The sequence below is a fragment of the Mercenaria mercenaria genome, chromosome 5, assembly GCF_021730395.1.
Source record: "Mercenaria mercenaria strain notata chromosome 5, MADL_Memer_1, whole genome shotgun sequence".
Taxonomy (NCBI): domain Eukaryota; kingdom Metazoa; phylum Mollusca; class Bivalvia; order Venerida; family Veneridae; genus Mercenaria; species Mercenaria mercenaria.
Window position 1 is genome coordinate 71,523,995 of NC_069365.1, and position 26,067 is coordinate 71,550,061.

The following is a 26,067-nucleotide window of genomic DNA, read 5'->3' on the forward strand; positions in this document are numbered from 1 at the left end:
TGGGTAAAATGTAACTCACAAGACTAGTGTATTTTATTGTAGAATGAAATACTCATTCCATGTATGTTTAAAGGAAATGTTACACATCATGTTAGAAAAACTATAATAAACAGGGCCCATGGTTATAAACAGTAATTAGAAATCAATCTCGGAATGCAATCTTGCAAGTGCGATTTTGAATGGAAACAACAATGACTCTAAAGTATCGCAAAATAAACATACTCTGAGTCAAAAAGGGGATGAGCAAAATGTCTTGAGTTGTCCAAGGTGATCCAAATAGAGAATATATGGAAAACATATGGGGACCACATGAATTGTTAAAGGCAGGGTTGGTTCTCTAGCCACCAATGCTGAAGTGAGTGGTTCTTCATAAAGATTTTAATGGCCTTTACAGTTTGATCCACCAAATCCATACCAAGATTCTCCTAGCATTGTGGCTTTATTTTGCAAGAGCCTCATATAAATTATACATCATTTTAAACATCTCCACAAGACTTGTGTTTGTAGAGATTTTCAAATTTTTTAGATATTTTCATATATTAAGCCACTTGATATGACAAATGGTGTGTTGCTCTTGTAGAAATTTCCATGAATCATGTCCCTTTTATACTTAATGTTTTGATACATTTGACAGGGGCTTAAGCTAATGTCAAATGTTGTCATCCACATTGAAATCAAACACTTCTTTGAGAGCTTCAGCTTCCACTGCTGTACCCAATTTTATGATCCCGCATCCAAATAGCTGAGCACACTGATTCCTGTGACAGCTCTTTTATTTGAGAAGCTGAGGCTTGAACTCACAGCCCCTGGTTCCATAGTCAGACGGTGTTACCATTGCATCTGGGACCTCTTCTTCTGCTTTGTTTATTTCTTATTTTTTTGCTGTTCATTTTAAAGAAATAAAAAAGGACCCTTCTTTCTTAATCTAAAAAATTGACTGACATCTTTCCTTCAATTAAACTGAATATTTGTCATACAGTCATTGAAAGTTTTATGTTTGCTTTTGTATATTTGATATTTCCTTAATGTAAATAAATTCGCATATATAAACTTGGTTAAAAAATTGTTTTAAGATACATAAAGATTGTCTATTTGTATGTCTTTCCAAGGGAGGTAACTCTACAAGTCTTGTACTATGATGTTTGTTGCATAGCAACTAAGTACCCAAACACCCCGATTAGAGAATCAATACCTGGTTTCACCCCTGTACCTTATCAGACAATATAAATTTCATTCAAGTTTTATATTGGTTATGTAATAAAGATCCAATCTAATATAATCTTACCCTTAATTTTTGTATGGTTCAGTCTGGATTTTGTATTCTTAAAACCTGAAAGGTAATTTTTTTGCTATATTCTTCTTTCATTTTATCTTATATCAACTTACCGGTAACCTGGTTGAACCATTTTATGATTGATAGATACTTGTTCCAGATTGTGACTGCCCATACCATAAATTAATATGCGCTGTATTTGATATTCATATAATTTCGTCAATATTAAGATGTGTGTTTATTGAAATAGCTTCCAAAATTAAATATCCCCAGAGATAAGTAAATGTACTGTATGGTAGACCGCCAATTAAAATTGATTTTGAAAAATCGTTAACGTTTGATCACGTTACGAACGGCTAGTATTGATTGAAGCATTTGACAGTTGATCGTTCACAATTTACACCTCATTTATATAATAGTATTGAAACTTTTTTTTTCAAAAGGCAGTATGAATTTTTTTTCTTTACTTATTTTTCTAATAAAACAGGCAGATTGATTTTTACCCCAATTTTTCTTCTCTGTAAGGATTAAATACTGACAGATTTTTTACTGGTGTTTATTGGTATAGTTGTTGTTGTGGTTATATTCTCATCTCAATGGTTAAAATGTATCAATTCGTTAAAAATTAATGAAAATGATGAAGCTCCTAAACATTTCATTAATTAATAATGCTAATGAGCTTTTCTATTAGAGTTATACCGGTAGTAAAAATCATTTCATTACCAAATATCTCTTAATACCATATACCCAGGAATAAACACCCTGATTGGCATTGCATTTTGAAAAAGGGGATGGTATTTAGGAGCCCAGTTTCAAAAAAAGTTCTTCTGTTGAATGAATTTTAACAATTTTTACCAATATAATGCTGAAATAAACATAACTTAACCCTTACCCTGCTAAATTTCTATAATGAACAGATCCATCTTTCAATTTGGACAGTACCATTAACTGTTGCATACCAAATAAATACTGACTGAATAGCAAACAGTGTAGATCATGATCAGACTACACGGATATGTAGTCTGATCATGATCTACACTGGTCGCAAAGGCAGAATCAGTCATGTCCAGCATGATAAGGGTTAATATTTATTTTTAGCTCACATGTCACAAAGTGACAGTGTGAGCTTTTGTGATCGCGCAGCGTCCGTCGTCCGTCCGTGCGTCCGTCCGTGCGTGCGTAAACTTTTGCTTGTGACCTCTCTAGAGGTCACATTTTTCATGGGATCTTTACGAAAGTTGGTCAGAATGTTCATCTTGATGATATCTAGGTCAAGATCGAAACTGGGTCACGTGCGGTCAAAAACTAGGTCAGTAGGTCTAAAAATAGAAAAACCTTGTGACCTCTCTAGAGGCCGCATTTTTCACAAGATCTTCATGAAAATTGGTCAGAATGTTCATCTTGATGCTATCTAGGTAAAGTTTGAAACTGGGTCACGTGCCTTCAAAAACTAGGTCAGTAGGTCAAATAATAGAAAAACCTTGTGACCTCTCTAGAGGCCATATTTTTCATGGGATCTGTATGAAAGTTGGTGTGAATGTTCATCTTGATGATATCTAGGTCAAGTTCGAAACTGGTCAGCTGCGATGAAAAACTGGGTCATTAGGTCTAAAAATAGAAAAAGCTTGTGACCTCTCTAGAGGTCATACTTTTGAATGGATCTTCATGAAAATTGGTCAGAATGTTCACTTTGATGATATCTAGGTCAAGTTTGAAACTGGGTCACGTGCCATCAATAACTAGGTCAGTAGGTCAAATAATAAAAAAACCTTGTGACCTCTCTAGAAGCCATATTTTTCATGGGAACTGTATGAAGGTAGGTCTGAATGTTCATCTTGATGATATCTAGGCCAAGTTCGAAACTGGGTCAACTGTGGTCAAAAACTAGGTCAGTAGGTCTAAAAATAGAAAAACCTTGTGACCTCTCTAGAGGCCATATTTTTCACAAGATCTTCATGAAAATTGGTCAGAATGTTCACCTTGATGATATCTAGGTCAAGTTTGAAACTGGGTCATGTGCCATCAAAAACTAGGTCAGTAGGTCAAATAATAGAAAAACCTTGTGACCTCTCTAGAGGCCATATTTTTCATGGGATCTGTATGAAAGTTGGTCTGAATGTTCATCTTGATGATATCTAGGTCAAGTTTGAATCTGGGTCAGCTGCAGTCAAAAACTAGGTCATTAGGTCTAAAAATAGAAAAAGCTTGTGACCTCTCTAGAGGCCATACTTTTGAATGGATCTTCATGAAAATCGGTCAGAATGTTCATCTTGATGATATCTAGGTCAAGTTTGAAACTGGGTCACGTGCCATCAATAACTAGGTCAGTAGGTCAAATAATGAAAAAACCTTGTGACCTCTCTAGAGGCCATATTTTTCATGGGATCTGTATGAAAGTTGGTCTGAATGTTCATCTTGATGATATCTAGGTCAGGTTCAAAACTGGGTCACATGAGCTCAAAAACTAGGTCACTATGTCAAATAATAGAAAAAAGACGATGTCATACTCAGTTCAAAACTGGGTCATGTTGGGACAGGTGAGCGATTCAGGACCATCATGGTCCTCTTGTTTTTATTACAGTATAGGGTGTGGATGGGTGGGGTCTGGGGAGCATTTATATAGAGGTATACAGTGAACCAGTGTAGACAATATGACTTTATTTGTCCCCTACCGGAGTTCCACGAGGAGACTTATGGTTTGGCCTGTCACACAAAGTGGGATTCTGCAATAACTTTAAAGTACTAGATATTTTTCAAGAAACTTGGTTTTTAGAATATTATTGGCAATACAGAGAATAAGCACATCCTTTTATTTTTCTGTTTTGGTAAAAACTGTGGTTATTTAATTAATAGATTTACAAAAAAATATGACCCCTAAAAATGGCAGAGAAGAATCCTAGTACAATATTTTTTTTCATGAAACTTTTACTTTTATTATGCCCCCACCATAAAATGGGAGGGGCGGGGGCATATAGTGTTACCCCTGTCCGTGTGTGTGTTTGTTTGTTTGTTTGTTTGTGTGTATGTTTGTGTGTTTGTTTGTGTATTTGGGAAAGGGTGGTGTTCGTGTCCAGGCCATAACTTTGACATGCATGGTCCAATTTAAGAATAATATGACACAAATGATAAGCATGAATAGACAATGTGTCATGCATAATAACCATTTCACTAGCTCAAAGGTCAAGGTCACAGTCCTTGGTTGAACTTAGCCAATTTTAACTACATAAGTGGTCTTCATGACTGGGCCATAACTTTGACATGCATGGTTCGATTTCAGAATAATTTGACACAAATGATAAGCATGGATAGACAATGTGTCAAGCATGACAACCATTTCACTAGGTCAAAGGTCAAGGTCACAGTCCTTGGTTGAACTTAGCCAATTTTCACTACATAAGTGGTCTTTGTGTCCGGGCCATAACTTTGACATGCATGGTCCGATTTCAAAATATATAATTTGATACAAATGATAAGCATGGATAGACGATGTGTCATGCGTAACAACCATTTGACTAGGTCAGAGGTCAAGGTCACAGTCCTTGGTTGATTTTAGCCAATTTTCACTACATATACAGATTACTAAATTTTCTGGTTTTCCTACAATATTGTTTTTTTTTGTAAATAAATAGGGCCAAGGGTCCTTCTTTTAGTTTGTGAGCAGTACCATGCCTGTGACCTTTCTCATGTTGCGGGGGCATCCGTGTCTGTGACACATTTCTAGTTTTTGTTGCTATGGCAATAAACGTGGTTTCTATGGTAACAAATAGTCCAAAAAATATGACAAAAAATGTGTATTCTGTCATAAATCAAACTGTACAAGTGATTTTTTAGGAAATTTGGTAAATAGGTAGAAGATTATTTTGTCTGTCCATTTTGTCCACCTGTCAGTCTTTCCGTAAATCAAAAATGGTGGATCCTCCCATAACTTCAAAAGTACAAGAGATTTTTTCTTAAAAACTTGGGACATAGATAGAAAGTAAAATGGAACATATGCAATGCATATTTATTTTGTCTACCAGTCTGTCCATCCATCAGACACTTCACTAAATTTAAAAGAACAAGATTTTTTTTTCATGAAACCTGGAAGACGGTTTGGGATAAAGACGTGACTTGTGTACATGTAAATTAATAATTTGCAGGTAATGGGTCCGGCTTATAAATATAGGTATGAAAATTAGTTAAAATTAACATAAACCTTTAAGAATAAAATGAAAGCTACAAAAAGAACATTTAAGTTTTTCTAAAAAAAAGTGAGTGAGATTTTCAATACGTCCTTTTTATATCAAAATGAAAGGAATGAAATTTCAATACTTCCTTTTTATTAAGAGTTTTATATTTCATTGAATGTTTGTAAATGGAATGACATTGTGACTTAAAAAACAAATTTACAGTTTAATACTTTGTATACCGTATAGATGGCTAGATAAAATTATACAAGGAAAGCAATAAAACTGATTTTTTTTTACAATCAACTACAAATTTTTCCGTTTTATTATACTGCCTTATGCTCCCTCTTAATTTGAATGGGTTTCACATGTAACTCGTTTCAGTCATATACAATCGAACTTGTGCATAAAGACCACCGGTTTTCTTTTTTTTCCACAGGTCAAAATACACAGTAAATGTTTAAATTAGAAATTAAAGTTGTGGTCTTTAAAACAAGGTGGTTTCTGTTGACAGGCAGTCCCTAGCACAAAGTTAAATTTCAACAAAAACGAGCAGAATTTATTTGCTGACATTTTCACATATATTAGATTCTTTATATTATTCATGCTAAGTAAAAATTACATCTTAAAAATTCACCAAAAATGTTTCTTACAAATAGATAATATTTATATATATCATAATATTTAACTCATTGCATTAGGATTATATTGCTACATTCAGCTTATATCTGTTTTTCTTATTCAATGTCAGGTATTGCAGAAAAAAGTTTATGTCTTTTTGTATTTTAAAATTATCAAAGTCACCTAATGCCAACAGACTTATTGTGAAATTGTTAATATTTATGGGAATTAATTTTTCGTGGAATTACATTTGAGTAAGTGGGCAAAATTTAATCCGAAGAACAAATGAATGATTTCACAGTATTGATTAATAAGGAAAAGTATTTGCTGGTTTGTCAGTCTGCTTAATTAGTCTGCTGATTTTATTAGTTTAATTTGCTAACTATAGTAACAAATCTTGTTTTAAGTATGTTTCGTGATGAAAAACAATTTCGTCCCTGATAAAAGATTGGACCATAAAACAGAACTTCCTCCACGTATTGCATTAATTTAAAAGTCGATTAATTGCTTTGTGTATTGGAGACACCCGAAGTGCTTCGTGTCAATACATGATCATTTATGGATAGTAGTTACCGACTATTGATATGTACCCAGTAGACACTATGTATTGGATTTTTAACGACAAGGACATCGAATTTCTTGCTTTGACAAAATTACCACTGTTTGTATTGGAGATCAAATGTTGCGATCATTATGGAAAATAATGGGCTAAATATATATTTACAAAGTGAACATTGTCAGTTTTATTATTTAATGTTTATATAATATTATGCCGTTGAGAAAGTATTATTTAGTTGGTGACGGCACAGCTATAGACATGCGGCAGAAACTAGCCCGTGAAAAAATGATCAGGAGTGTTTCTATAACCAGCAGTGGAGAAAACGTTGGATCTATGAAATCTAATTATATTTGTGAAGTGCGAAAATCTCCGCGAGCCCCTGAATATGAAGTTCATTATGTGAAAACAAAAAAAGATGGAATACAACTGGTGGGTTTTTGAGGAATTGAAAATTATATTAAATTGGTCTTATGCCAAAAGTTAATGAGATTAAACAGATTACAGAGGTATATGTATTTGTGGTAATGTGTTAGATTTTAATAATTTACTTTTAAAATATTGATGTGAGCCATGCCATGGGAAAACCAACATAGTGGCTTTGCGACCAGCATGGATCCAGACCAGCCTGCGCATCTGCGCAGTCTGGTCAGGATCCATGCTGTTCGCTTTCAAAGTCTATCGCAATTAGAGAACCCATTAGCGAACAGCATGTATCCTGACTAGACTGCGCGGATGTTCAGGCTGGTCTGGATCCATGCTGGTCACAAGGCATTTTCTTATGGCGCGGCTCATGTCTTTATTATAATCTGGCATTGACAGTCATATTCTACATATTGTTAAGGCAACACTTACTGATTAACATCCTTTGGGGAACCTTAAAATATATGTAAAAATGTGACTTAAGTATTATCATGTTTAAACTTTTTTAATACTGTGAGGTGTAAACTAAATATTTTTTTAAATGATCTAAACTAAAATCTGATTCAAAAGTCCCATTTTATTAAATGTTACAAACCTTATACTGTGGTTAAGTAGAAGAGACAGGCCATCAGTAATGACAGACCATCAGTATTGGTTAAATCAAAGAAATAGACCACTCCCAGTGGCTAAATCAAAAGGAAAGGTCCTCATTTGTGGCAAGATCAGAGAAACAGGTGCCAAATTAAAGAAACAGGTCATCACTAAGTCAAAGAGATGGGCCATCTGTATTCACTTCACTCAAAGAAACACTATTAATGACTATAGCAAAGAAAAAGGTCCTCAGTTGTGGCCAAATCAAAGAAACAGAATCAAAGAGTTGGGGCATCTGTATTGGTTAAATCAAGGAAACAGACCACTACTAGTGGCTAAGTTGAAGAGAAAGATCCTCAGCTGTGGCTAAATTAGAGAAACAGGCACCAAATTAAAGAAACTGGTCATCATTAGTAGCTAAATCAGAGGGACGGGCCATCAGTAGTAGCTAAATCAAATAGATGGGTCATCAGTAATGGTTTAATTGAAGAGATGGGCCATCAGTATAAATGGCTAGATCAAAGAAATGGGCCATTAGTAGTGGTTTAATCACAGAGATGCAGTCCACCTCCATTGGTTGAAAAAAATGGCCAAAGAACTAATGTTTGTATTTTAATTAAAAATTAGCAGATTTTGAATATTTTAAACAAGCATTAAAATCGAACGTTGTAGGTTATTTGGTGACTATATTTCGTTAAATCTCGGCCGGTAATCAATATGGCTTTTTGTACCAGACCAGAAAGCTGATGTCACATACAGAAAATGCATAATTACCATGCTGGACACAATTGATTCTGCCTTTGCGACCAGTGTGGATCATGATCACATCCATGCAGTCTGATCAAGATCTGCACTGTTCACCATTCATTAAGTATCTTTTAGGTAAGAACCCCTTTTAACAGTTAATGGTAACTGTCCAAATTGAAAGATTGGCAAGTTCATTATAGAAATTTAACGGGGTTAGGGTTAAATAGAAATTATCGATTGTTGCTTTAACAACAATTTTTTAAAAATAAAATTATGATTAAGAAGTACTGTAATTGTCTAAACAGACTGACTGATTCATTAAAATTATGAAATATTAAATCATTTATGATCAGTTTTATCAAGTCTGACCACCCTTCAAATATTTATTTTTCAGGACAAGATTTCAAATGCCAAATAAATTATTAAAGTGTGACAGATTGGTGGCGTTTATTGATTCATTCAAAGATAAGATCCTTTAAACTTAATCTTAATCCTGATTTTATAAGGTTTTATGTACAAAAGGCATAATCTGTGAAATAAATCTATGTGCTTCAAAACCAACAGCCATATCATATTTTGATTAAAAGACTCCGAGTTATAAACCTATTAGATTTCATTCCCCACCTCCTTTTTCCAAAATATTTGGTCATATATATTTTTTCGACCATAACGTAGGCAGTGATATTTTTAATTAACATAACATTAAAATATTTAATAGAATTAAGGCGAAGAAGAAAAAATAGATATAAATTCATTATTGGTAGTTAAGTTATAAATGTCTTTTAAAGATATGAATTAATTTATGCAGTTTGGCAATTAAAGATGTAAAAAAAAAAAACATTCAAAAGAATTGCAGAGTTAATACATATGAGCCGTGCCATGAGAAAACCAACATAGTGGCTTTGCGACCAGCATGGATCCAGACCAGCCTGCGCATCCGCGCAGTCTGGTCAGGATCCATGCTGTTCGCTTTCAAAGCCTATTACAATTAAAGAAACTGTTAGCGAACAGCATGGATCCTGACCAGACTGCGCGGATGCGCAGGCTGGTCTGGATCCATGCTGGTCGCAAAGCCACTATGTTGGTTTTCCCATGGCACAGCTCATTTATTTTTAGTTCAAAATTAACATGATCAGGAAAGAGAGTTCCAGCTGCTAATAGTTGACCCATAAGACTTAAGTTAATTCTAAAATAAAAACATAAAATAAAAACAAAAAAAATGTTTCTGTAAACTTTTGAATCATAAAGGAAGGTAATAAAAACAATGGATTTAATGGTACTTTCAACTGTGTGAATCGAATATTCAAACCTTTGACATACTGATGAGACAACAGGTATGAAATTAAGAACTTAACAAGAAATTAATGTATTTTTATAATGTTCATAGATAAATATGTGAATATGTGATAGGCACATTGTGTACCCTTTTAACTGATGCAGTTTTTATTTTGATAAATTTATAATGGTTGTTTTTATACACTGTATATATACAACAATTTTATGGATTACAAACAGGATTGAATAAAAAGCTTCTGATGGTTGTGTATTAATAATGTGGCAGTTGAGTTCAATAAGTCCAGGGGTGTTCAAAGATAATCCGTCACAGATCTATTGTAAAGCAATTATTGGATTTACTTGTACTGGAAAATAAACAGTGTTGATTGTATTGAGGTCAACTGCCACATTATCAAAGTTTATTTGTAACAGTATATAATACAGTTATTTTCATTAATCTATTCCCTGCTCATGAAAGAATGCAAAGTATTTTGACTAAGGAAAAAGAGAAATCCCAATATCTTTATTGAGAATAAAAGGGAAGTAACACCAAAAACTAGTAGATTTTGAGGTTTCTTCTTTTTTGAAATTGAGAAGGGAGACAACTTTAGAATAATGTATACTAACATTATCCAATCCAAATGGTGGATAAAATGTAAGGGAAGTAACTGTGACATTTTATGGTTACTCAGACTAAATAAAAATTGAAAAGGGAGATAACATTTGAATACTAGATGCTACCATTATCCACTGCAAACTGGCATCAATGGTTACCTGTTCAAGATAATTTGCAGAGTACTTGGCTTTTAGTGATGTCACGGCTTAATAATCACATTCGGTGGTCTACCCAGGTGCCTGCTTGTGATGAAATAATGCATGGAGGGGCACCTGGGTCTTCCTCCACCATTAAAGCTGGAAAGTTGCCATATAACCTGTAATTGTGTTGGTGCAAAGTTAAAACCTAACAAAAAAATCAGTGATAGCTCTAGTTTTGCTTGGTTTTATTCTGTGTTTCCAAAGTGTCTTCCTTCAGATTTGATTCAATACATAGTGAAAAGAATATCCAACATTTCCTGTAGCTATAATAGACATGTATTGATTAACTCGGGTTCAAATACATGTACCTCGCCATTGTCACTTACTAGATATATATTTGTATAATTGTGTTATTAAGTAATGCCTATAGAATTATTACAGGGGTATATTAAAGTCCACACTAAAACTAAAATCAATATAGTTTTCATAGAAATTACAATATAAACTGCTATTGTCGTTGAAAATTCCATTGTTATAATAACTGTTCTGCCTGTTTAGTTTGTTACAATTAGTGATAAACTGCAAACAACAGTCCATGGATTAATCAATAATCTCTCAGACTGGTTCTTGTCCAATAGCATACCTCAATTTATAGGTTCCGATAGGTATGGTTATGTAGAATAAAACTGTCAGTGTCGAAGCAGGAATTTGTGCAGGTTCTTGAAATTAAGTTTTATGAAAGGAAAAATTGAGTTGGAAAGGTGAGATTGTTTTTGTAATCATGTTTACTTCTTTTATAAACCCTCTCAGATTTAGCATAGTTCCATAAATAGGTCCTAAAAGTTCCGTGTGGTGCTTTTAATTTTTCGTTAAAAAACAGATAAGGCAGCCGTCAAAACAGTGGATATGTGAGCCGCGCCACGAGAAAACCAACATAGTGGCTTTGCGACCAGCATGGATCCAGACCAGCCTGTGCATCCACTAACAGTTTCTCTAATTCCAATAGGCTTTGAAATTGAACAGCATGGATCCTGACCAGACTGCGCGGATGTGCAGGCTGGTCTGGATCCATGCTGGTCGCAAAGCCACTATGTTGGTTTTCTCATGGCACGGCTCATGTATAATTACATGGTTAGAAAAGCGCTACTTTCAATGTTGCACACAAACTTGTACTGTCAAAATCATTAAGGGAGGTAATAAAAAAGAATGGATTCAATAATACTTTTTGCAAAATTAAACCAAATTTTCAAACCTATGGCAAATATGTGTGATAAAATTACAAAATATTGTGAATAACAAGAAATCATTATATTTCATGTTCATAACAAAAAATAAGGAAGCCAGATTATAACTACATTTTGTATAGGCGTTATGACACTTTAAATTAGTTTATTAATGAACGGGGTAAGAATGTTTCCAGTTCTGAGATAGAATATAGCAATATTTCACTGGTTGAAGGTGCAGATTGAAATATTTGGCTAGAGGGTAACTGTTTAGGCAAAACCGCTGTTACCGCAAAACAGTTACCTGAGAGCCCGATAAGATTTTCACATTAGATTTCAATGAAAAATTTCAGGAAAAGGTAGAAAGATGTTCTATTATCAAATCAAATAAAATTTAAGTTCCAGTTATTATTTTGTTTTCATTTTAGTATTAAGACAGATTTTACTTTCTTATAAAACAGAAAAAACGAGCAGTAAGAAGGCCACCAGACAAGGACGGCGGCAGTAATCGTACCCTGCCATCAGAGGATGGAGAGAAAATAGAATCGGAGACAACTAACCAAGAGAACGACGACATGGTGGGACTACGTGTAATAGCCTGTAACAAACAGGATGGCCTGTATTATCCAGGTAAGTCGAATGTATTTTGATTTGGTCCATACTAATTTATTATATTCCATTACTTTACAATGGAATCTCTAACATCAATATTTTCCCACAACATTAACATGTAAATTTCGTATAGGGTAGGCGAAGTCGCTTTAGTTAAAAGTACATTTTACATTTAAATTTTTAAATTTTACTCTACAGAATAAAATGTGTATGCACATGAAAAAAATATCCTTAGCTTCGGACTCAGATATATACACTTCTAATAAGTTTTCACTTCTGTTGGGCTCCTGAAAGTCGAAATTTTAAGATGTGTTCCTCAGTAGAGCTACATTTAAAATTGAAAAATGAGTCTGTTGAAAATTTTTCAAAATGATGTTGTGCATAATATAAATCCACAGTTTCAGGTTTCACAAGGATATTTTAGAACATGTACAGCTACACTGTTGTATACATATTTGAACAAGTATGAAATAAATTTAAGGTTTAGCAGTATATCACAAAATAGCCTTACTCATTTGGCTTATCGGGATGACTTATTTTATGATCTGATATTTTTTAATTGTCATCCCTCTAACAGTCAAAAGTTATCACGCTGTCCCTAAACGTCCTATTATTTGGACTAATCACAAAACAACAGAAATTATTAGTAAACGAACAACATCTTGACAAACAACTTATCTGTCTAATACATGTTTTACTGTTCTGTCCCATAGAATTGGATACTTAAAATGTTGTACATAGTTATGTTAAGTTTAAACACTGGTACATTGTTGCAAATGCATCAAAACGAAGACCATGATACATGTAACAGCTTTTTAAAAATGATGAGTTTTTATAGGCGCTGAACTGTCCAGAAGTGTGGCCCCTTCATGCAGTCCCTTTCCGGAATTCAATACATATATGAGTAAATTGACAATGGTTTTGTAGAAATATTAACATGTTTTATATGCTGTTTAATTTTCATGTAAAACAGTGCTTTCTTTCTATGATTTGGTGATGTTCAAACTTTTTTCTCTGAAACATTGACCTAACTCTTAACCTCTTTATCTTTATATTTCTAGGCTATGTCAGCCATACACCAGAATCAGCCTATGCAATTGTGAACTTTAACACCCACAAGCGTCAAAAAGTTCGCACACAGATGATTATACCCATGAGTGGTGCAATAGCCAGGCCAGAGCTTGCTGTATGTAATTTTGTTCTTGTTTAATGAAAACCTCATTAAACCTTACTATGTTTTAGAAATAATATATCCCATACAGTGATTTTGTCATTGAATAAAAGCATTATTTGGAGGTCAGATGTGAAGGAATTACAATTATCGCAGCCTGAGATATATAATAGATGCATCTGAATACAAACAATGATTTTGTTTGTCATGGTATAGAACACGGCATTACACTGGTTAGTCTCCGACGCCTGTAATTGCTTATATATAAAGTACCCGCTGAAATTTGAGGCTGAATTTCAAAAATGGTGGGGAAATATGTCACGGTATAGAATTTGAATATCAAAACCTGGAGAAAGTGTGTACGCGGCCGGGTAGCTCAGTCGGTAGAGCATCGGAACCATATTCCAAGGCCCCGGGTTCGAGTCCCGGTCTGGCTGCACATTTTTCTCACCCTTTGACATGTTCAACAACAAAATCACTGTTTGAGATATATTACTTTAATTTTAACACAAAATCAAGGATTACTTTATACATTATAAGCCACAAATACTTGCCTGTTTTGTATGGTTTTCTTTACTATTATTTGATGCTATGATGTAATAACTGTGATGTACAAACAGAGATTTCTTGCTATATAACATCACACTTTCAAATTTCTTTGTTAAGTAAGAAAACACAGTGGGCCATGTTAAAATATACATTTCAACTTTATTAGTACTTAATTCTATTACAGTGGAACTGACATAAACAATAGGTATTTTCCCCCAAAAAACGCTCTCTGAATATTAAGACCATTTGCATAATAGATAATTATATAAAAGAAATGCAGGAGGAGTTACTGATTTGATGATGTTATTGATTTGTATCATATATTGTAAATGAATCATAATCATTAAAAATGAATGACCATAATTATTTTCTAAAAATACTTCAAATTATCATATGTTTTGAGCTGTAACAGTATTTGTACAGTTTGCCGGATAACTTTTAGGTTGATGTGAATTCCATAATATAATATTGAAGGATTCCATTTATTTATTACGTACATTGCAGCCAGGTGATTTCGTGCTTGTGCGTGTGTTCTACCAAACTATGAAGTCGGAATGTTTCGTCCCAGCCATTGTCGAAGTTACACCTGAAGATTTTCGACACCATGCAAAGTTTTACTCTGTTCTACTGTATAACGGACAGAGGGTAAGGATTTCTGTTTCTTAGTTTTGGGTTCTTGAATTAAATTGACAAACATATGAGTCAAAACCCTTGCCAGTCACTAAATTGGTCTGTTATCTGTATTTTCAAACTTGCTTGGGTTGCAAAAAAAAAAGTAAACTAAAGGGAAAAACTTTACAAATCAGAATGGCGAGTCTTAATGGCGATACTTAATACCTTGGAGTGGATAATTTTGGAATCACTTTTCTTTGACGATTTGACAGACAACTGACATAAATGCATTCTGAAAAATAAATGCTTCTTAGCTGATTACTGTAAAATCTATATTCGGTACTAATTTTTGTAGATTTCATGGCTGAGTCAGTTCACAAAATGAAATCCCAAGGAAAATGTAAAATTCCCTTAATCTTATGTTCAAATCTTGTAATCCACGAATTCATATCCCCACGAAATAGCTGTTTTGGCCGAAACCAGGAAAATTATTGCCCACAAAATTAAATGATTTGACAGTAGAATTTGGAGATAATACTGCTATGTATTTGGGATTGTTTCTATTTTATGTGTGGCTTTAATATTAGCCAAAAAATAAAGAATATCGTGAAAATAAGCCGATGTACAATAATAACTGTTGAGATGAATATAAGAAATTTATGAGAAAAAAAAACTTGTTGAAGTGCACACGTTTTAGTACCTGGTACTTTTAATAATGTTTAAACAGTGATCTAGCGATATTTGCTGACAGTGAAAAATAGATAAAAGAAGATTTGAAAATCAATATACCGTACTTGTATTTTTTTGTTTAGACAGCCTTTAGTATTTGATATATCATAAATTTTATTACCCGTACATGGCATGGAAAACACAGAAACACTTAATTTTCTGCTTAGACAGGTTGTAAATAATATATTGCATAAATAGGGAAGTTTTATACCCAAAGGTAGAAAACCTGATCATTACAGCAGTAAAAAGAACTTTTAGATTTTCAGGAAGCATGAATTTTTAACAAAGCAAATATTGTCAGCACTGTATGTTGATACACCATATCGAAATAAACATGCATCCTACCCTGCTAAATTTCTACAATGAACTTCTCCATCTTTCAATTTGGACAGTACCATTAACTGTTAAAAGGAATACTGACTGAGTGGCGAACAGTGCAGATCATGATCAGATTGCACGGATGGGCAGGCTGTTCAAGATCTACACTAGTCGCAAAGGCAGTATCAATCGTGTCCGGCATGATAAGGATTAAAGAGAGCATCAGTGGCCCAGTGGTTAAAGTTGCTGACTTCAAATCACTTGCCCCTCACTGATGTGGGTTCCAGCCTCACTCAGGGTGTTGAATTCTTCATGTGAGGAAGCCATCCAGCTGGTTCACGGAAGGTTGGTGGTTCTACCCAGGTGCCCGCTCGTGATGAAATGATGCACGGGGAGGGGCACCTGGGGTCTTCCTCTGCCATCAAAACTGGAAAGTTGCCATATGACCTATAATTGTGTCGGTGCGACGTTAAACCCAACAAAAACAAAAAAACAAAATCAAAACCAGCCTTGAATAGAAAGATTACATTTTTTGATGTATAAGATTTTTAGGGGTTGACTAAATGTTAATTCAGGCCATCTTAGATTCACTTAGTTCATATGGATTCTGTGGAAGAAGTTTTCAAGAACAGCACTTTACTGAATTGTTGTTCCATCAGGATTTAAGCATCATTGTTTTTTTAACAATAACTACTTAAGGGCCCGCTATTTTTACAAACCCCTAACTCCCTACCCACAAAAAAATGAATTAGGCTCCTGACTAATAGACAAATGACTAAATACCTTGAAATAAATTAAATGTAATACATTTTGAAGTTTGGTTTTGAAACAGTATATACATATTCAAAAGATACAAGTGTAGACTTTTTTACCAAAAACAAAAAACAAAAAAAGACAGCAACATGAAAACAAATCACTTTAAAGCCATTATTTTGAAAACCTATTTGAAAAAAGCTCCTAGCCTAGACAAATGACTAATACTTTTATCATTGAACTTTAAAATAAATCAAACTTGAGAACTGTAAGTTCAATTTTGAAACAGTTTAAAACCTGTCAGACAGATACTTATGTGAGATTTAATTACCTAAACTTGATCATAATCTATATACATAAATGTGTTTTGAACAAAAGATTTTGTCAATACCAATAATAAGCTTATGATAAGTAGGGTTAAACAATAACTACAATACTATGTATGCACTAGTACATAATTTATGCTAATTACATTACCTTATTGTTCCGCTACAATACAATGTATAAAATGACATGTTTTTATGGGATTTATTTTTAGCTTGATACTTTCTGTTTGAAGAAAAGAGCCATGTTTTTTTTATTGTTAAATAAAACTGGCCACCTAATTTTGAAATGTTCATTTCTTCCTGATGGAATTTATTGGTAGTTCTTTTTCAGTTCTTTAACAAATCTATAACTCCTTTTTCCTTCATTATGAATACTTGAATATAGGTAGAATTTTCAGTTTGAAATATAGCAGTATAAATATGGTGCTTAAATTACATAGTGCATATTATACCAGGTATTAACCAATTGGGAAATTCAAGTTGATTTTCAAATTGATTTAACAATAGTACAAAAGTTTTGTAATATTTTAAGATATCATGCATTTAGATGCATAAAGCAGGCGCTATAGATTTAATACCAGTGCGTACTAGTTAGAACAGTAGCTGGTGTACAAGATTATAAAATGAGAGGTGGTGAGTTTGATTCAAGTGCAATCTGACAGAAGATTATATGTCTTGAGTCATTTGCCCACAACTTTTGATTCATGTGGTGAAGTTGTCAGTAACTTGCAGGGATCGAGTCAATACTGGTCAGGCACGTAGTGAGGCAGAAACCTAGAAGTCCGGGCCTGAAGATGTCACCAGCACACTTTTTATGCTCCCAGTGTCAAAGATTTCTGTCCATCCATTAGTCCATTCATCTGTATATCTGTCCATCACACATTCTTTGTGAGCTTAGTGCCCCTTTTTTGGAGTTTTTTATTTTCTATTAAGCATTTTCAGAGGGTCTCTACATTCATTGTGACTGAATGGTTAAGGTTGCTGACTTCAAATCACTTGCCCCTCACTAATGTGGGTTCGAGTCTCACTTGGGGTGTTGAATTCTTCAAGTGCTGGCTTACGGAAGGTCGATGGTTCTGTCCAGGTGCCCGCTGGTGTTGAAATATATTGCATGGAGGGAGGGGGGCACCTGGGGTCTTACTGCACCATCAAAGCTGGAATTTTGAGTCACCATAATATGACCTATAATTGTGTCGGTGCGACATTAAACCCAACAAGAACAACATCACCCACTTCATAATTATGACACTAGGTGCATTCTCTCAAGGACAGAAACATTCCATTCATTATTTCCCTTTTATTGGCAGAAATTCTTGTTAATGTCACTCTATCACTGTAATTACTAAAATGGCTTTGACTTGGACTTAAACTGTTGTCCCACATCATCGTCCACATCAGGGGTATTAATCACTTCAGTGATAGCTCTAGTTTCCTCAGATGTGCCCGGTTTCACAATCGGGCATCAAATGTTTGAGCACCCCGTCTCCTCTGGCAGTTCTTGTTTAGAATGCTGTGCAAATTTTGATTTATACTATTTCAGGAAACGACAATGAGGAAGTTTATTGTAAAGATTGGGAAAGCAAGATTTGAGATGGCAATAAAGTATATAACACATGTACAACAACAGAGAATACTCAGGTAGTCCTACAAACATTTCTTTATTTCACAGTATGGACTTGGTCACTTACGGAGTGAATATGTGTCAGGCAGCCAGTTAGCTCAGTCAGTAGAGCACTCGTCCTGTAAGCGAGGGGTCCCAATTAAGTTCGAGCCCTGGACAGACTGCACATTTTTCTCACCCTGTGACATTTATATAGTTTTATATACTGAGATGAAGAAAAAGCGTATAAATATAATTAAATATTCTTTCAAATAATACAAACAATTTTAATAATGTTACCTTATATTAATTATTTACAAGAGAATTGAAAATTAGCTTCTCCTATAAGAAGCAATAACTACTAAGTGGCCATAATTAAGAAATAATGTGTAGAAAAATTGTCTTTTAACGTTATAAATACATGAAAAAGAGGTTATACGTCCCCAGAATAATTTCACAAGTGAATTTGAATTATTCTGGCAACATACAACCAATTTTGAGTGTAATATATTAAGTAAAACACTATTTTTCTATACATTATTTCAATTCTAATATACGCTTTATCTGAAACAGAAGATAAAATACAATTGCCCCCTGTCTTGGTCACAGCAAAAACATTGAAGTCATCGCCCGTTACTGTGACATCATTTTAGCGTAAGCATGTTTTATCAGAAACAAGCATATTAGAATACATATTAAATTTGGTTTCGACATTGACTTTTAGACAAGAGAGTGCCTTATCAGAGAGTTCCTCTCTACCAAGTCCTCAGTCTCAGAGGTCAAAGAGGTCAGAGGATGACGCTTCCTCAACCAGATCCTCACAGTCAGGTAGAGGACGGCGTAAAAAAGAAAAAATTACAAAGAAATTGGTGCATAAAAAAGAGGAGAGTAAAGCTAAGAAAAGGTACAAATTTACATTTTTATGTATTAAATATTTTGTTATTGACATGTTAGAACATTTTACACAAAAAATTCAGGCCTGACTGGAAGGCATTTTTAGCTCACCTGTCACAAAGTGACAAGGTGAGCTTTTGTGATCGCGCGGTGTCTGTCGTCCGTCCGTGCGTGCGTGCGTCCGTAAACTTTCGCTTGTGACCGCTCTAGAGGTCACATTTTTCATGGGATCTTTATGAAAGCTGGTCAGAATGTTTATCTTGATGATATCTAGGTCAAGTTCGAAACTGGGTCACGTGTCTTCAAAAACTAGGTCAGTAGGTCTAAAAATAGAAAAACCTTGTGACCTCTCTAGAGGCCATATATTTCACAAGATCTTCATGAAAAGTGGTCAGAATGTTCACCTTGATGATATCTAGGTCAAGTTCGAAACTGGGTCATGTGCCATCAAAAACTAGGCCAGTAGGTCAAATAATAGAAAAACCTTGTGACCTCTCTAAAGGCCATATTTTTCATGGGATCTGTATGAAAGTTAATCTGAATGTTCATCTTGATGATATCTAGGTCAAGTTTGAAACAGGGTCATGTGCGGTCAAAAACTAGGTCAGTAGGTCTAAAAATAGAAAAACCTTGTGACCTCTCTAGAGGCCATACTTGTGAATGGATCTCCATAAAAATTGGTCAGAATGTTCACCTTGATGATATCTAGGTCAAGTTCGAAACTGGGTCACGTTGCTTAAAAAACTAGGTCAGTAGGTCAAATAATAAAAAACATTGTGACCTCTCTAGAGGCCATACTTTTCATGGGATCTGTATGAAAGTTGGTCTGAATGTTCATCTTGATGATATCTAGGTCAAGTTTGAAACTGGGTCAACTGCGGTCAAAAACTAGGTCAGTAGGTCTGAAATTATTAAAATCTTTTGATCTCTCTAGAGGCCATATTTTTCAATGGATCTTCATGAAAATTGATCTGAATGTTCACCTTGATGATATCTAGGTCAGTTTCGAAACTGGGTCACATGTGGTTAAAAACTAGGCCAGCAGATATAAAAATAGAAAAACCTTGTGACCTCTCTAGAGGCCATATTTTTCATGAGATCTTCATGAAAATTAGTGAGAATGTTCACCTTGATGATATCTAGATAAAATTTAAAACAGGGTCACGTACCTTTGAAAACTAGGTCAATAGGTCAAATAATAGAAAAACCTTGTGACCTCTCTAGAGACCATATTTTTCAATGGATCTTCTTGAAAATTGGTCAGAATTTTTATCTTGATAATATCTAGGTCAAGTTCAAAACTGGGTCAAATGAGCTCAAAAACTTGGTCACTATGTCAAATAATAGAAAAAACGACGTTATACTCAAAACTGGATCATGTGGGAAGAGGTGAGCGATTCAGGACCATCATGGTCCTCTTGTTTTTAAATAGAATCATTCTTGTAACTGAGCCTTGAATGTTCAAGCAGTTACAGTTCATTTAAAAAGAGTTCAGTGGAAAAGATGTGTTTTATCATTGCAGTATTGTAATATTACTATTTTTGTTTTAAAACAGTAGAAGAAAAAGCAGATCGAGGTCAAGGTCGCAGAGCAGTAAATCTTCAAGGTCAAGATCCCACTCAAGGTCATCGTCATCATCAAGGTCAAGGTAAATAAAAGAAATTATTCTCTACTCCAGCGGAGGGTGGAGGTCAAATAATATGCAGTGATTTCTGTGTAATATATAACGTTCTTTGTTCAAAGTAGTCTTTGCTTAATTATAACAAACTGTACAAGTTCCATGTAGACTGGCTGAATAATAGAGAGGCTGCAGTTTCATACTTGTATTTATATGCTTCCGTGTAGTAAAACTCTATACTAAATGATAAGATTGTTTGACGAATTAAGTTTAAGTACGCTATACAGGTAAAGTTAAATCTGTAAGTTTAAAACTTCTGACTTAAGTTTAACAAATACAGTTTTAACGTGTAAAATTAGACTGTGCAGAAATTTAAATATTTTGAATTTTGACACCTCAGAAGCTTATTGAATTAAAGAATAAAGTCCTACACAAACGTGTGCTTGTACAAGTATGAGCTTAAAACCTCTCTATTAATTGCTTCTTTAATACTAAGTCTAACTGTAACTTAAGTTTATATTTTCTCCATGAAAATTTGTAAGTGCTAAGATATCGAATTCTTCAGTCAAAAATCACATTTATGATTTTTTTTCCAGATTTATTATTTTTATTCAGTTTATTTATTTATTATTATTTTTTTGAGGTTGGGGGTGGGTGTGCGGGTATCTTAAATGTAACGAAAACATTTAGAGGTATTTTTTTCTGTGGTTCTGTAGTAATACATGTACATGTAGCTGTAAAATAATTTAGTTGCGTCTCGCACATTGTTGCTGATCTTTGAAAATCCCATATAAATGTTTTGGTCATATTTCAGAAAACACAAAAAAACTGAATTATTGATTTATTTTTACATTGTTTTCCAAATCAGAAAATCAAAAGTCCTGCATATTTTGACATGATTATTTTGCAACTATCCGATTGGTTATTGACTCCAGTATTTATGCAGATAATAATAGGATAAACTGGCATGAGTTCTTTAGAAATTCTTGTTTGTCATTTTTGTCACTTAGTAAACTTTTTCAGGGAAAAGAAAATATTAATTTCTTTCTTTATGTTGTTCTGGAGGCAAATAATTGGGAAAACAAAAATCCAGGATAATTTCAAATAATTGTTTTTGATTGGTTAATGACTCTGGTGGTTTTGCTAATGATGAGACAAAGTACTGCTATTGAAATACGGGAATAACAGTTTTCATACCAAAACTGACATATGAGGTTTTCAAAAAAATAGCATCAACTTTAATACTTCTTTTGCATATTTGAATTTGAAGCATGTTTCACAGTTGTCTTGAAATTATACATGCAAGCAATGAACACTTAAACACAGCAGGTGTTTGGGCTTTACACTTAACCCAGAATGAAAAGGTGAGTAATATTTATATTATAAACCATTGTTCAGAATCCCTTGTTGCTCTGAAATCACCATTTTCATATGTAAAGGTCAAGGTCTCAGAGTTCAAGGTCACAGTCTGAAAGGTCTAAATCAAGGTCAGATTCATCAAGGTCAAGATCTAGGTCTTCCGAAAGGTCAGGCAGTTCAAGGACAAAATCTGTCTCATCAAGGTCAAGATCTAGGTCTTCAGAAAGGTCAGGCAGTTCAAGGACAAAATCTGTCTCATCAAGGTCAAGGTCGCAGTCATCAGAGAGGTCAGGCAGATCAAGGACAAGATCTGTTTCGTCAAGGTATCCCCAGTTATCTTGGATATTTTAGGAGTTATTTATCTTTTATTTTGTAGAATTTTTGAATGTTTGAATATTGCACATTGCATGAGTTTGCATCTAATCTAAAGTCTGCTTTTCTATGTTACTTCTGGTGAACTGGTGCTTAAGTAGTAAGTCATAGAGAGGTTGCATTTTCATACTTTGGTATTGATCTGCATGATACATTGAAGCAAGACTGTACTTTTAGCTCATGTGAATACTACAGTAAAAATTGAGAAGAATGTATGTCATGCCTCTATTTGCATTAATAAGCAAATGCTAAATTTTGTTAATTAAACATATAATTTAAATATGAATTTTGAATATATGCCTAAATTGGATGAAAACTACAGTTTAACAAGTAAGCAATGCCTTAGTGTGGTTTATCTTTTGATATACCATGGTTAAGAGTTCAGGTATGCAAGAATTGAACCACAGGGGCATAAACTTCATCTGTCCAAGCAGAAATGAAGCTATCTTTATGCAGCATTTTGCCCTTAGTTATGACATCATATTATGTTCTCTCACCAGTCCATGTACCATTGCTTGTTGCAGAAATTATCTTTGTTCAACTAAACAATAAAATGAGGTCATGTTAGAAATTGAATTTTGGCATTTTTAAATGCTTATCGAGAGAATGGAATATTACACTTCAGTGTAGGCCTACCCCTTACAAGTATGAAATTGTAACCTCTCTCATAGTATATGAAACTATATAATAGTAGGTGACAAACTGTGCACAGTTTAGATAACATAGACTTTTCTACCATTCTTCTTATGCACTATACTTTAACTAAGTGCCTCACCTCCAGGAACACAAAAAATAAAAACGAAAATTTCACATAACCTGCAATGTACATGTATACCAGCTGAAATTGTTTCAAATTCACTGTCTCCAAAAATATTGAAATTTAATTGATTTGACAAGTCTTTCATAGATTCTTCTTTTTAGAACTTCTATGATCAATGAAAAATGTATATCTTTTTGGGTGAGAATCGTAAATACACAAGACGCTGGAGGCGTTTCACTTTTGAAGATTTATTATGTAGGTGGAGGTGATCTATCTATATATATCTAAATCAGTATTCTCTTGATAATGTTTAACACCTTTCTTTACTAATGCTTGCTTTGATTTCTGAAGGTCAAGATCTAGATCCTCTTCAAGTTCAACTGTCAGGTCAAAGTCATCTGTGAAAATGTCAAGGCCAAAGTCTGCTGCTCCACCAAGGTATAGGCTTTTATGTGGTGTAATATATTTGCGACTTTTGTTATTGATCATCTTCATCATCATCATCATCATTATGCCTGTATGTTTCCGGTTTCCCGACCTACCCTACATTTTTGGCTCGAACCTAAATGTTTTTATGGCCTTTCAGAGTTGCAAAACTGCACTTTTTATGCTTTAAACATGGTCAGTAATATTAGAAATCATCTTATTGATGCCAACCTACCTACCCTAATTTTTTGCATGTTACTGGAAACAAACAATTTTTTTAGGCCTTATCATTATGACCATCATTGTCATATTTAATATTTTTGCTTTCTTAACTTTGGTATGCTCAAAGCTGCGTTTTCTTGAATATGCCATTCTTTAAAATCTTTCTTCTGAAATTTGTTGAATTTGATAAACAAAAAAATGCTATCTTGAACTTATCATTTGTAGAGATGTGCTTCCTTTCTGCCATTCTAAAAATGGAAGTATTTTCTTGAACTTGTCTGTCACAAACCTATGCTTTTATTAATTTGCCATTCTAAATGCTACTGTCTTTAATTTGCCATTCTGGTTGCTGCTGCCTTGAATTTGCCATTCTGAATGCTACTGTCTTGAATTTAAATTTTGCCATACTGAATGCTAATGCCTTGAATTTGCCATTCTGATTGCTACTGTCTTGAATTTGAATTTGCCATACTGAATACTAATGCCTTGAATTTGCCATTCTAAATGCTACTGTCTTGAATTTGAATTTGCCATACTGAATGCTACTGTCTTGAATTTTCCATTCTGAATGCTACTGTCTTGAATTTGCCATACTGAATGCTTCTGTCTTGAGTTTGCCATTCTGAATGCTGCCATCTTGAATTTGCCATTCTGAATGCTATTGCCTTGAATTTGAATTTGCCATAATGAATGCTGATGTCTTGAATTTGCCATTCTGAATGCTACTGTCTTGAATTTGCATCTCAGCAAGCATATTCTTACAAGAAGCCTGCAAGTATGAGAGGTGCAGGTAAAATTTCTACTGCATGATAAGTAGATAGTAGATCAAAGGAAAAATAATTTGTTACAGTAACAAACTTATTACGAAAGAAAATGTATTCAGATTTTCTACTGCTGAGCATGCTTTAGTGTTTAGTGTCTAGCTCCTTTTTGTTGATTACAGTTGAAAGTTTTACACGGGTTTTAGGAGTGAGCGTTTATCATACTGATCCTGTTTTCTAGGTCAAGGTCGTCAGATAAAAGTTCAAGGTCAAGGTCTCGTTCAAGGAGCCAGGGGTAATTATATTGTAGATTGTATAAAGTATGTTATTTTAAACACACACCTAGAATAATTTTGCCATAAAGTCCGAGGCTTATCTATGGATAAAAGTCGATATTTCATATGTAAGTAACTTTGATAATAGTATCAGCAGTATATGCCATGTAGCTATTGTCCTGCACAATTTTACAGGGGCCTCCATGGCCGTGTGGTTAAGGTCGCTGACTTCAAATCACTTGCCCCTCATTGTTGTTGGTTCGAGCCCCTCTCGAGGCGTTGAATTCTTCATGTGAGGAAGCCATCCAGCTGGCTTACGGAAGGTCGGTGGTTCTGCCCATGTGCCCGCTCATGAGGAAATAATGCATGGAGGGGCACCTGGGGTCTTCCTCCACCATCAAAGCTGGAAAGTCGCCATATGACCTATAATTGTGTCAATGCGATGTTAAACCCAACAAAATAAATAAATGCACATTTTGCACCAAAAATTTTATATCCTTTAGAAAAAATGTACCAGTAAATAGAAAAGGAAAACAATGATATGCCTTATTTCATAGGTGCTTGTTATTCATTTTAAGGTTATGACTGCAAAAGCCTTTTCAGCCCATTTTGGCAAAATAGCCCCATGCCAAGTGCCCTAAAGTTAGAAAAGAACTATATATTTTTCTTCTGTCAGCATAATTATTTAATCCATCATTTTCTTCTTAACAGGAGTGATAGAAGTAAAGGCAGTTCAACTCCGAGGGCACGGTCACCATATGACCGGCCACGCAGACCGACACCCTCGGCTCACCGCAAAACCCCACATGTAAGGACAGACTCTGTGCTAGGAAGTGCTGATGTCACAAGAAAAGGTACCTTAAACACACCTATCCGTCATGCTTCAGTAATTCTGTTATGTCACTGAAAAATATCATTGGAGTTCACATAATGTACGAGGGATGTTCGAAATGAATTGCTTATTTCTATCTGGAGACTTCAAATTTCAAGTTAGCCCAAAAGGGCTCATTTCATGCCCTCGAAGTACTCCCCGTGGCTAGAAATGCAAAGTTTCAGCCGATGTATACACTTCTTGAAGG

At 34.4% G+C, this 26,067-nt stretch overlaps 1 protein-coding gene and 1 non-coding gene across 10 annotated transcripts in view; both read left to right on the forward strand.

Moving 5' to 3' along the window:
• Positions 1 to 1,183: 1,183 nt before the first annotated feature.
• LOC123557580 (uncharacterized protein DDB_G0287625-like) overlaps positions 1,184 to 26,067 on the forward strand; it is a 39,419-nt gene continuing 14,535 nt past the window's right edge. The window contains exons 1-11 of one of the 9 annotated variants that reach the window (XM_045349126.2): positions 1,184 to 1,337; positions 12,093 to 12,261; positions 13,305 to 13,429; positions 14,468 to 14,608; positions 18,242 to 18,339; positions 19,026 to 19,205; positions 20,751 to 20,843; positions 22,253 to 22,495; positions 23,656 to 23,742; positions 24,955 to 25,008; positions 25,700 to 25,842. In XM_045349126.2, coding sequence (XP_045205061.2) covers positions 12,207 to 12,261; positions 13,305 to 13,429; positions 14,468 to 14,608; positions 18,242 to 18,339; positions 19,026 to 19,205; positions 20,751 to 20,843; positions 22,253 to 22,495; positions 23,656 to 23,742; positions 24,955 to 25,008; positions 25,700 to 25,842 — 1,219 coding nt within the window. In that variant the 5' untranslated portion in view covers positions 1,184 to 1,337; positions 12,093 to 12,206. Of the gene's footprint in view, positions 1,338 to 6,577; positions 7,049 to 11,023; positions 11,170 to 12,092; positions 12,262 to 13,304; positions 13,430 to 14,467; positions 14,609 to 18,241; positions 18,340 to 19,025; positions 19,206 to 20,750; positions 20,844 to 22,252; positions 22,496 to 23,655; positions 23,743 to 24,954; positions 25,009 to 25,699; positions 25,843 to 26,067 lie in introns of those variants that run through there. The other 8 variants (XM_045349122.2, XM_045349121.2, XM_045349127.2 and 5 more) reach the window with 8 other exon arrangements.
• Positions 13,780 to 13,851, forward strand: Trnam-cau (transfer RNA methionine (anticodon CAU)). The gene has a single exon. It is a non-coding gene; the product is annotated as a tRNA-Met (tRNA).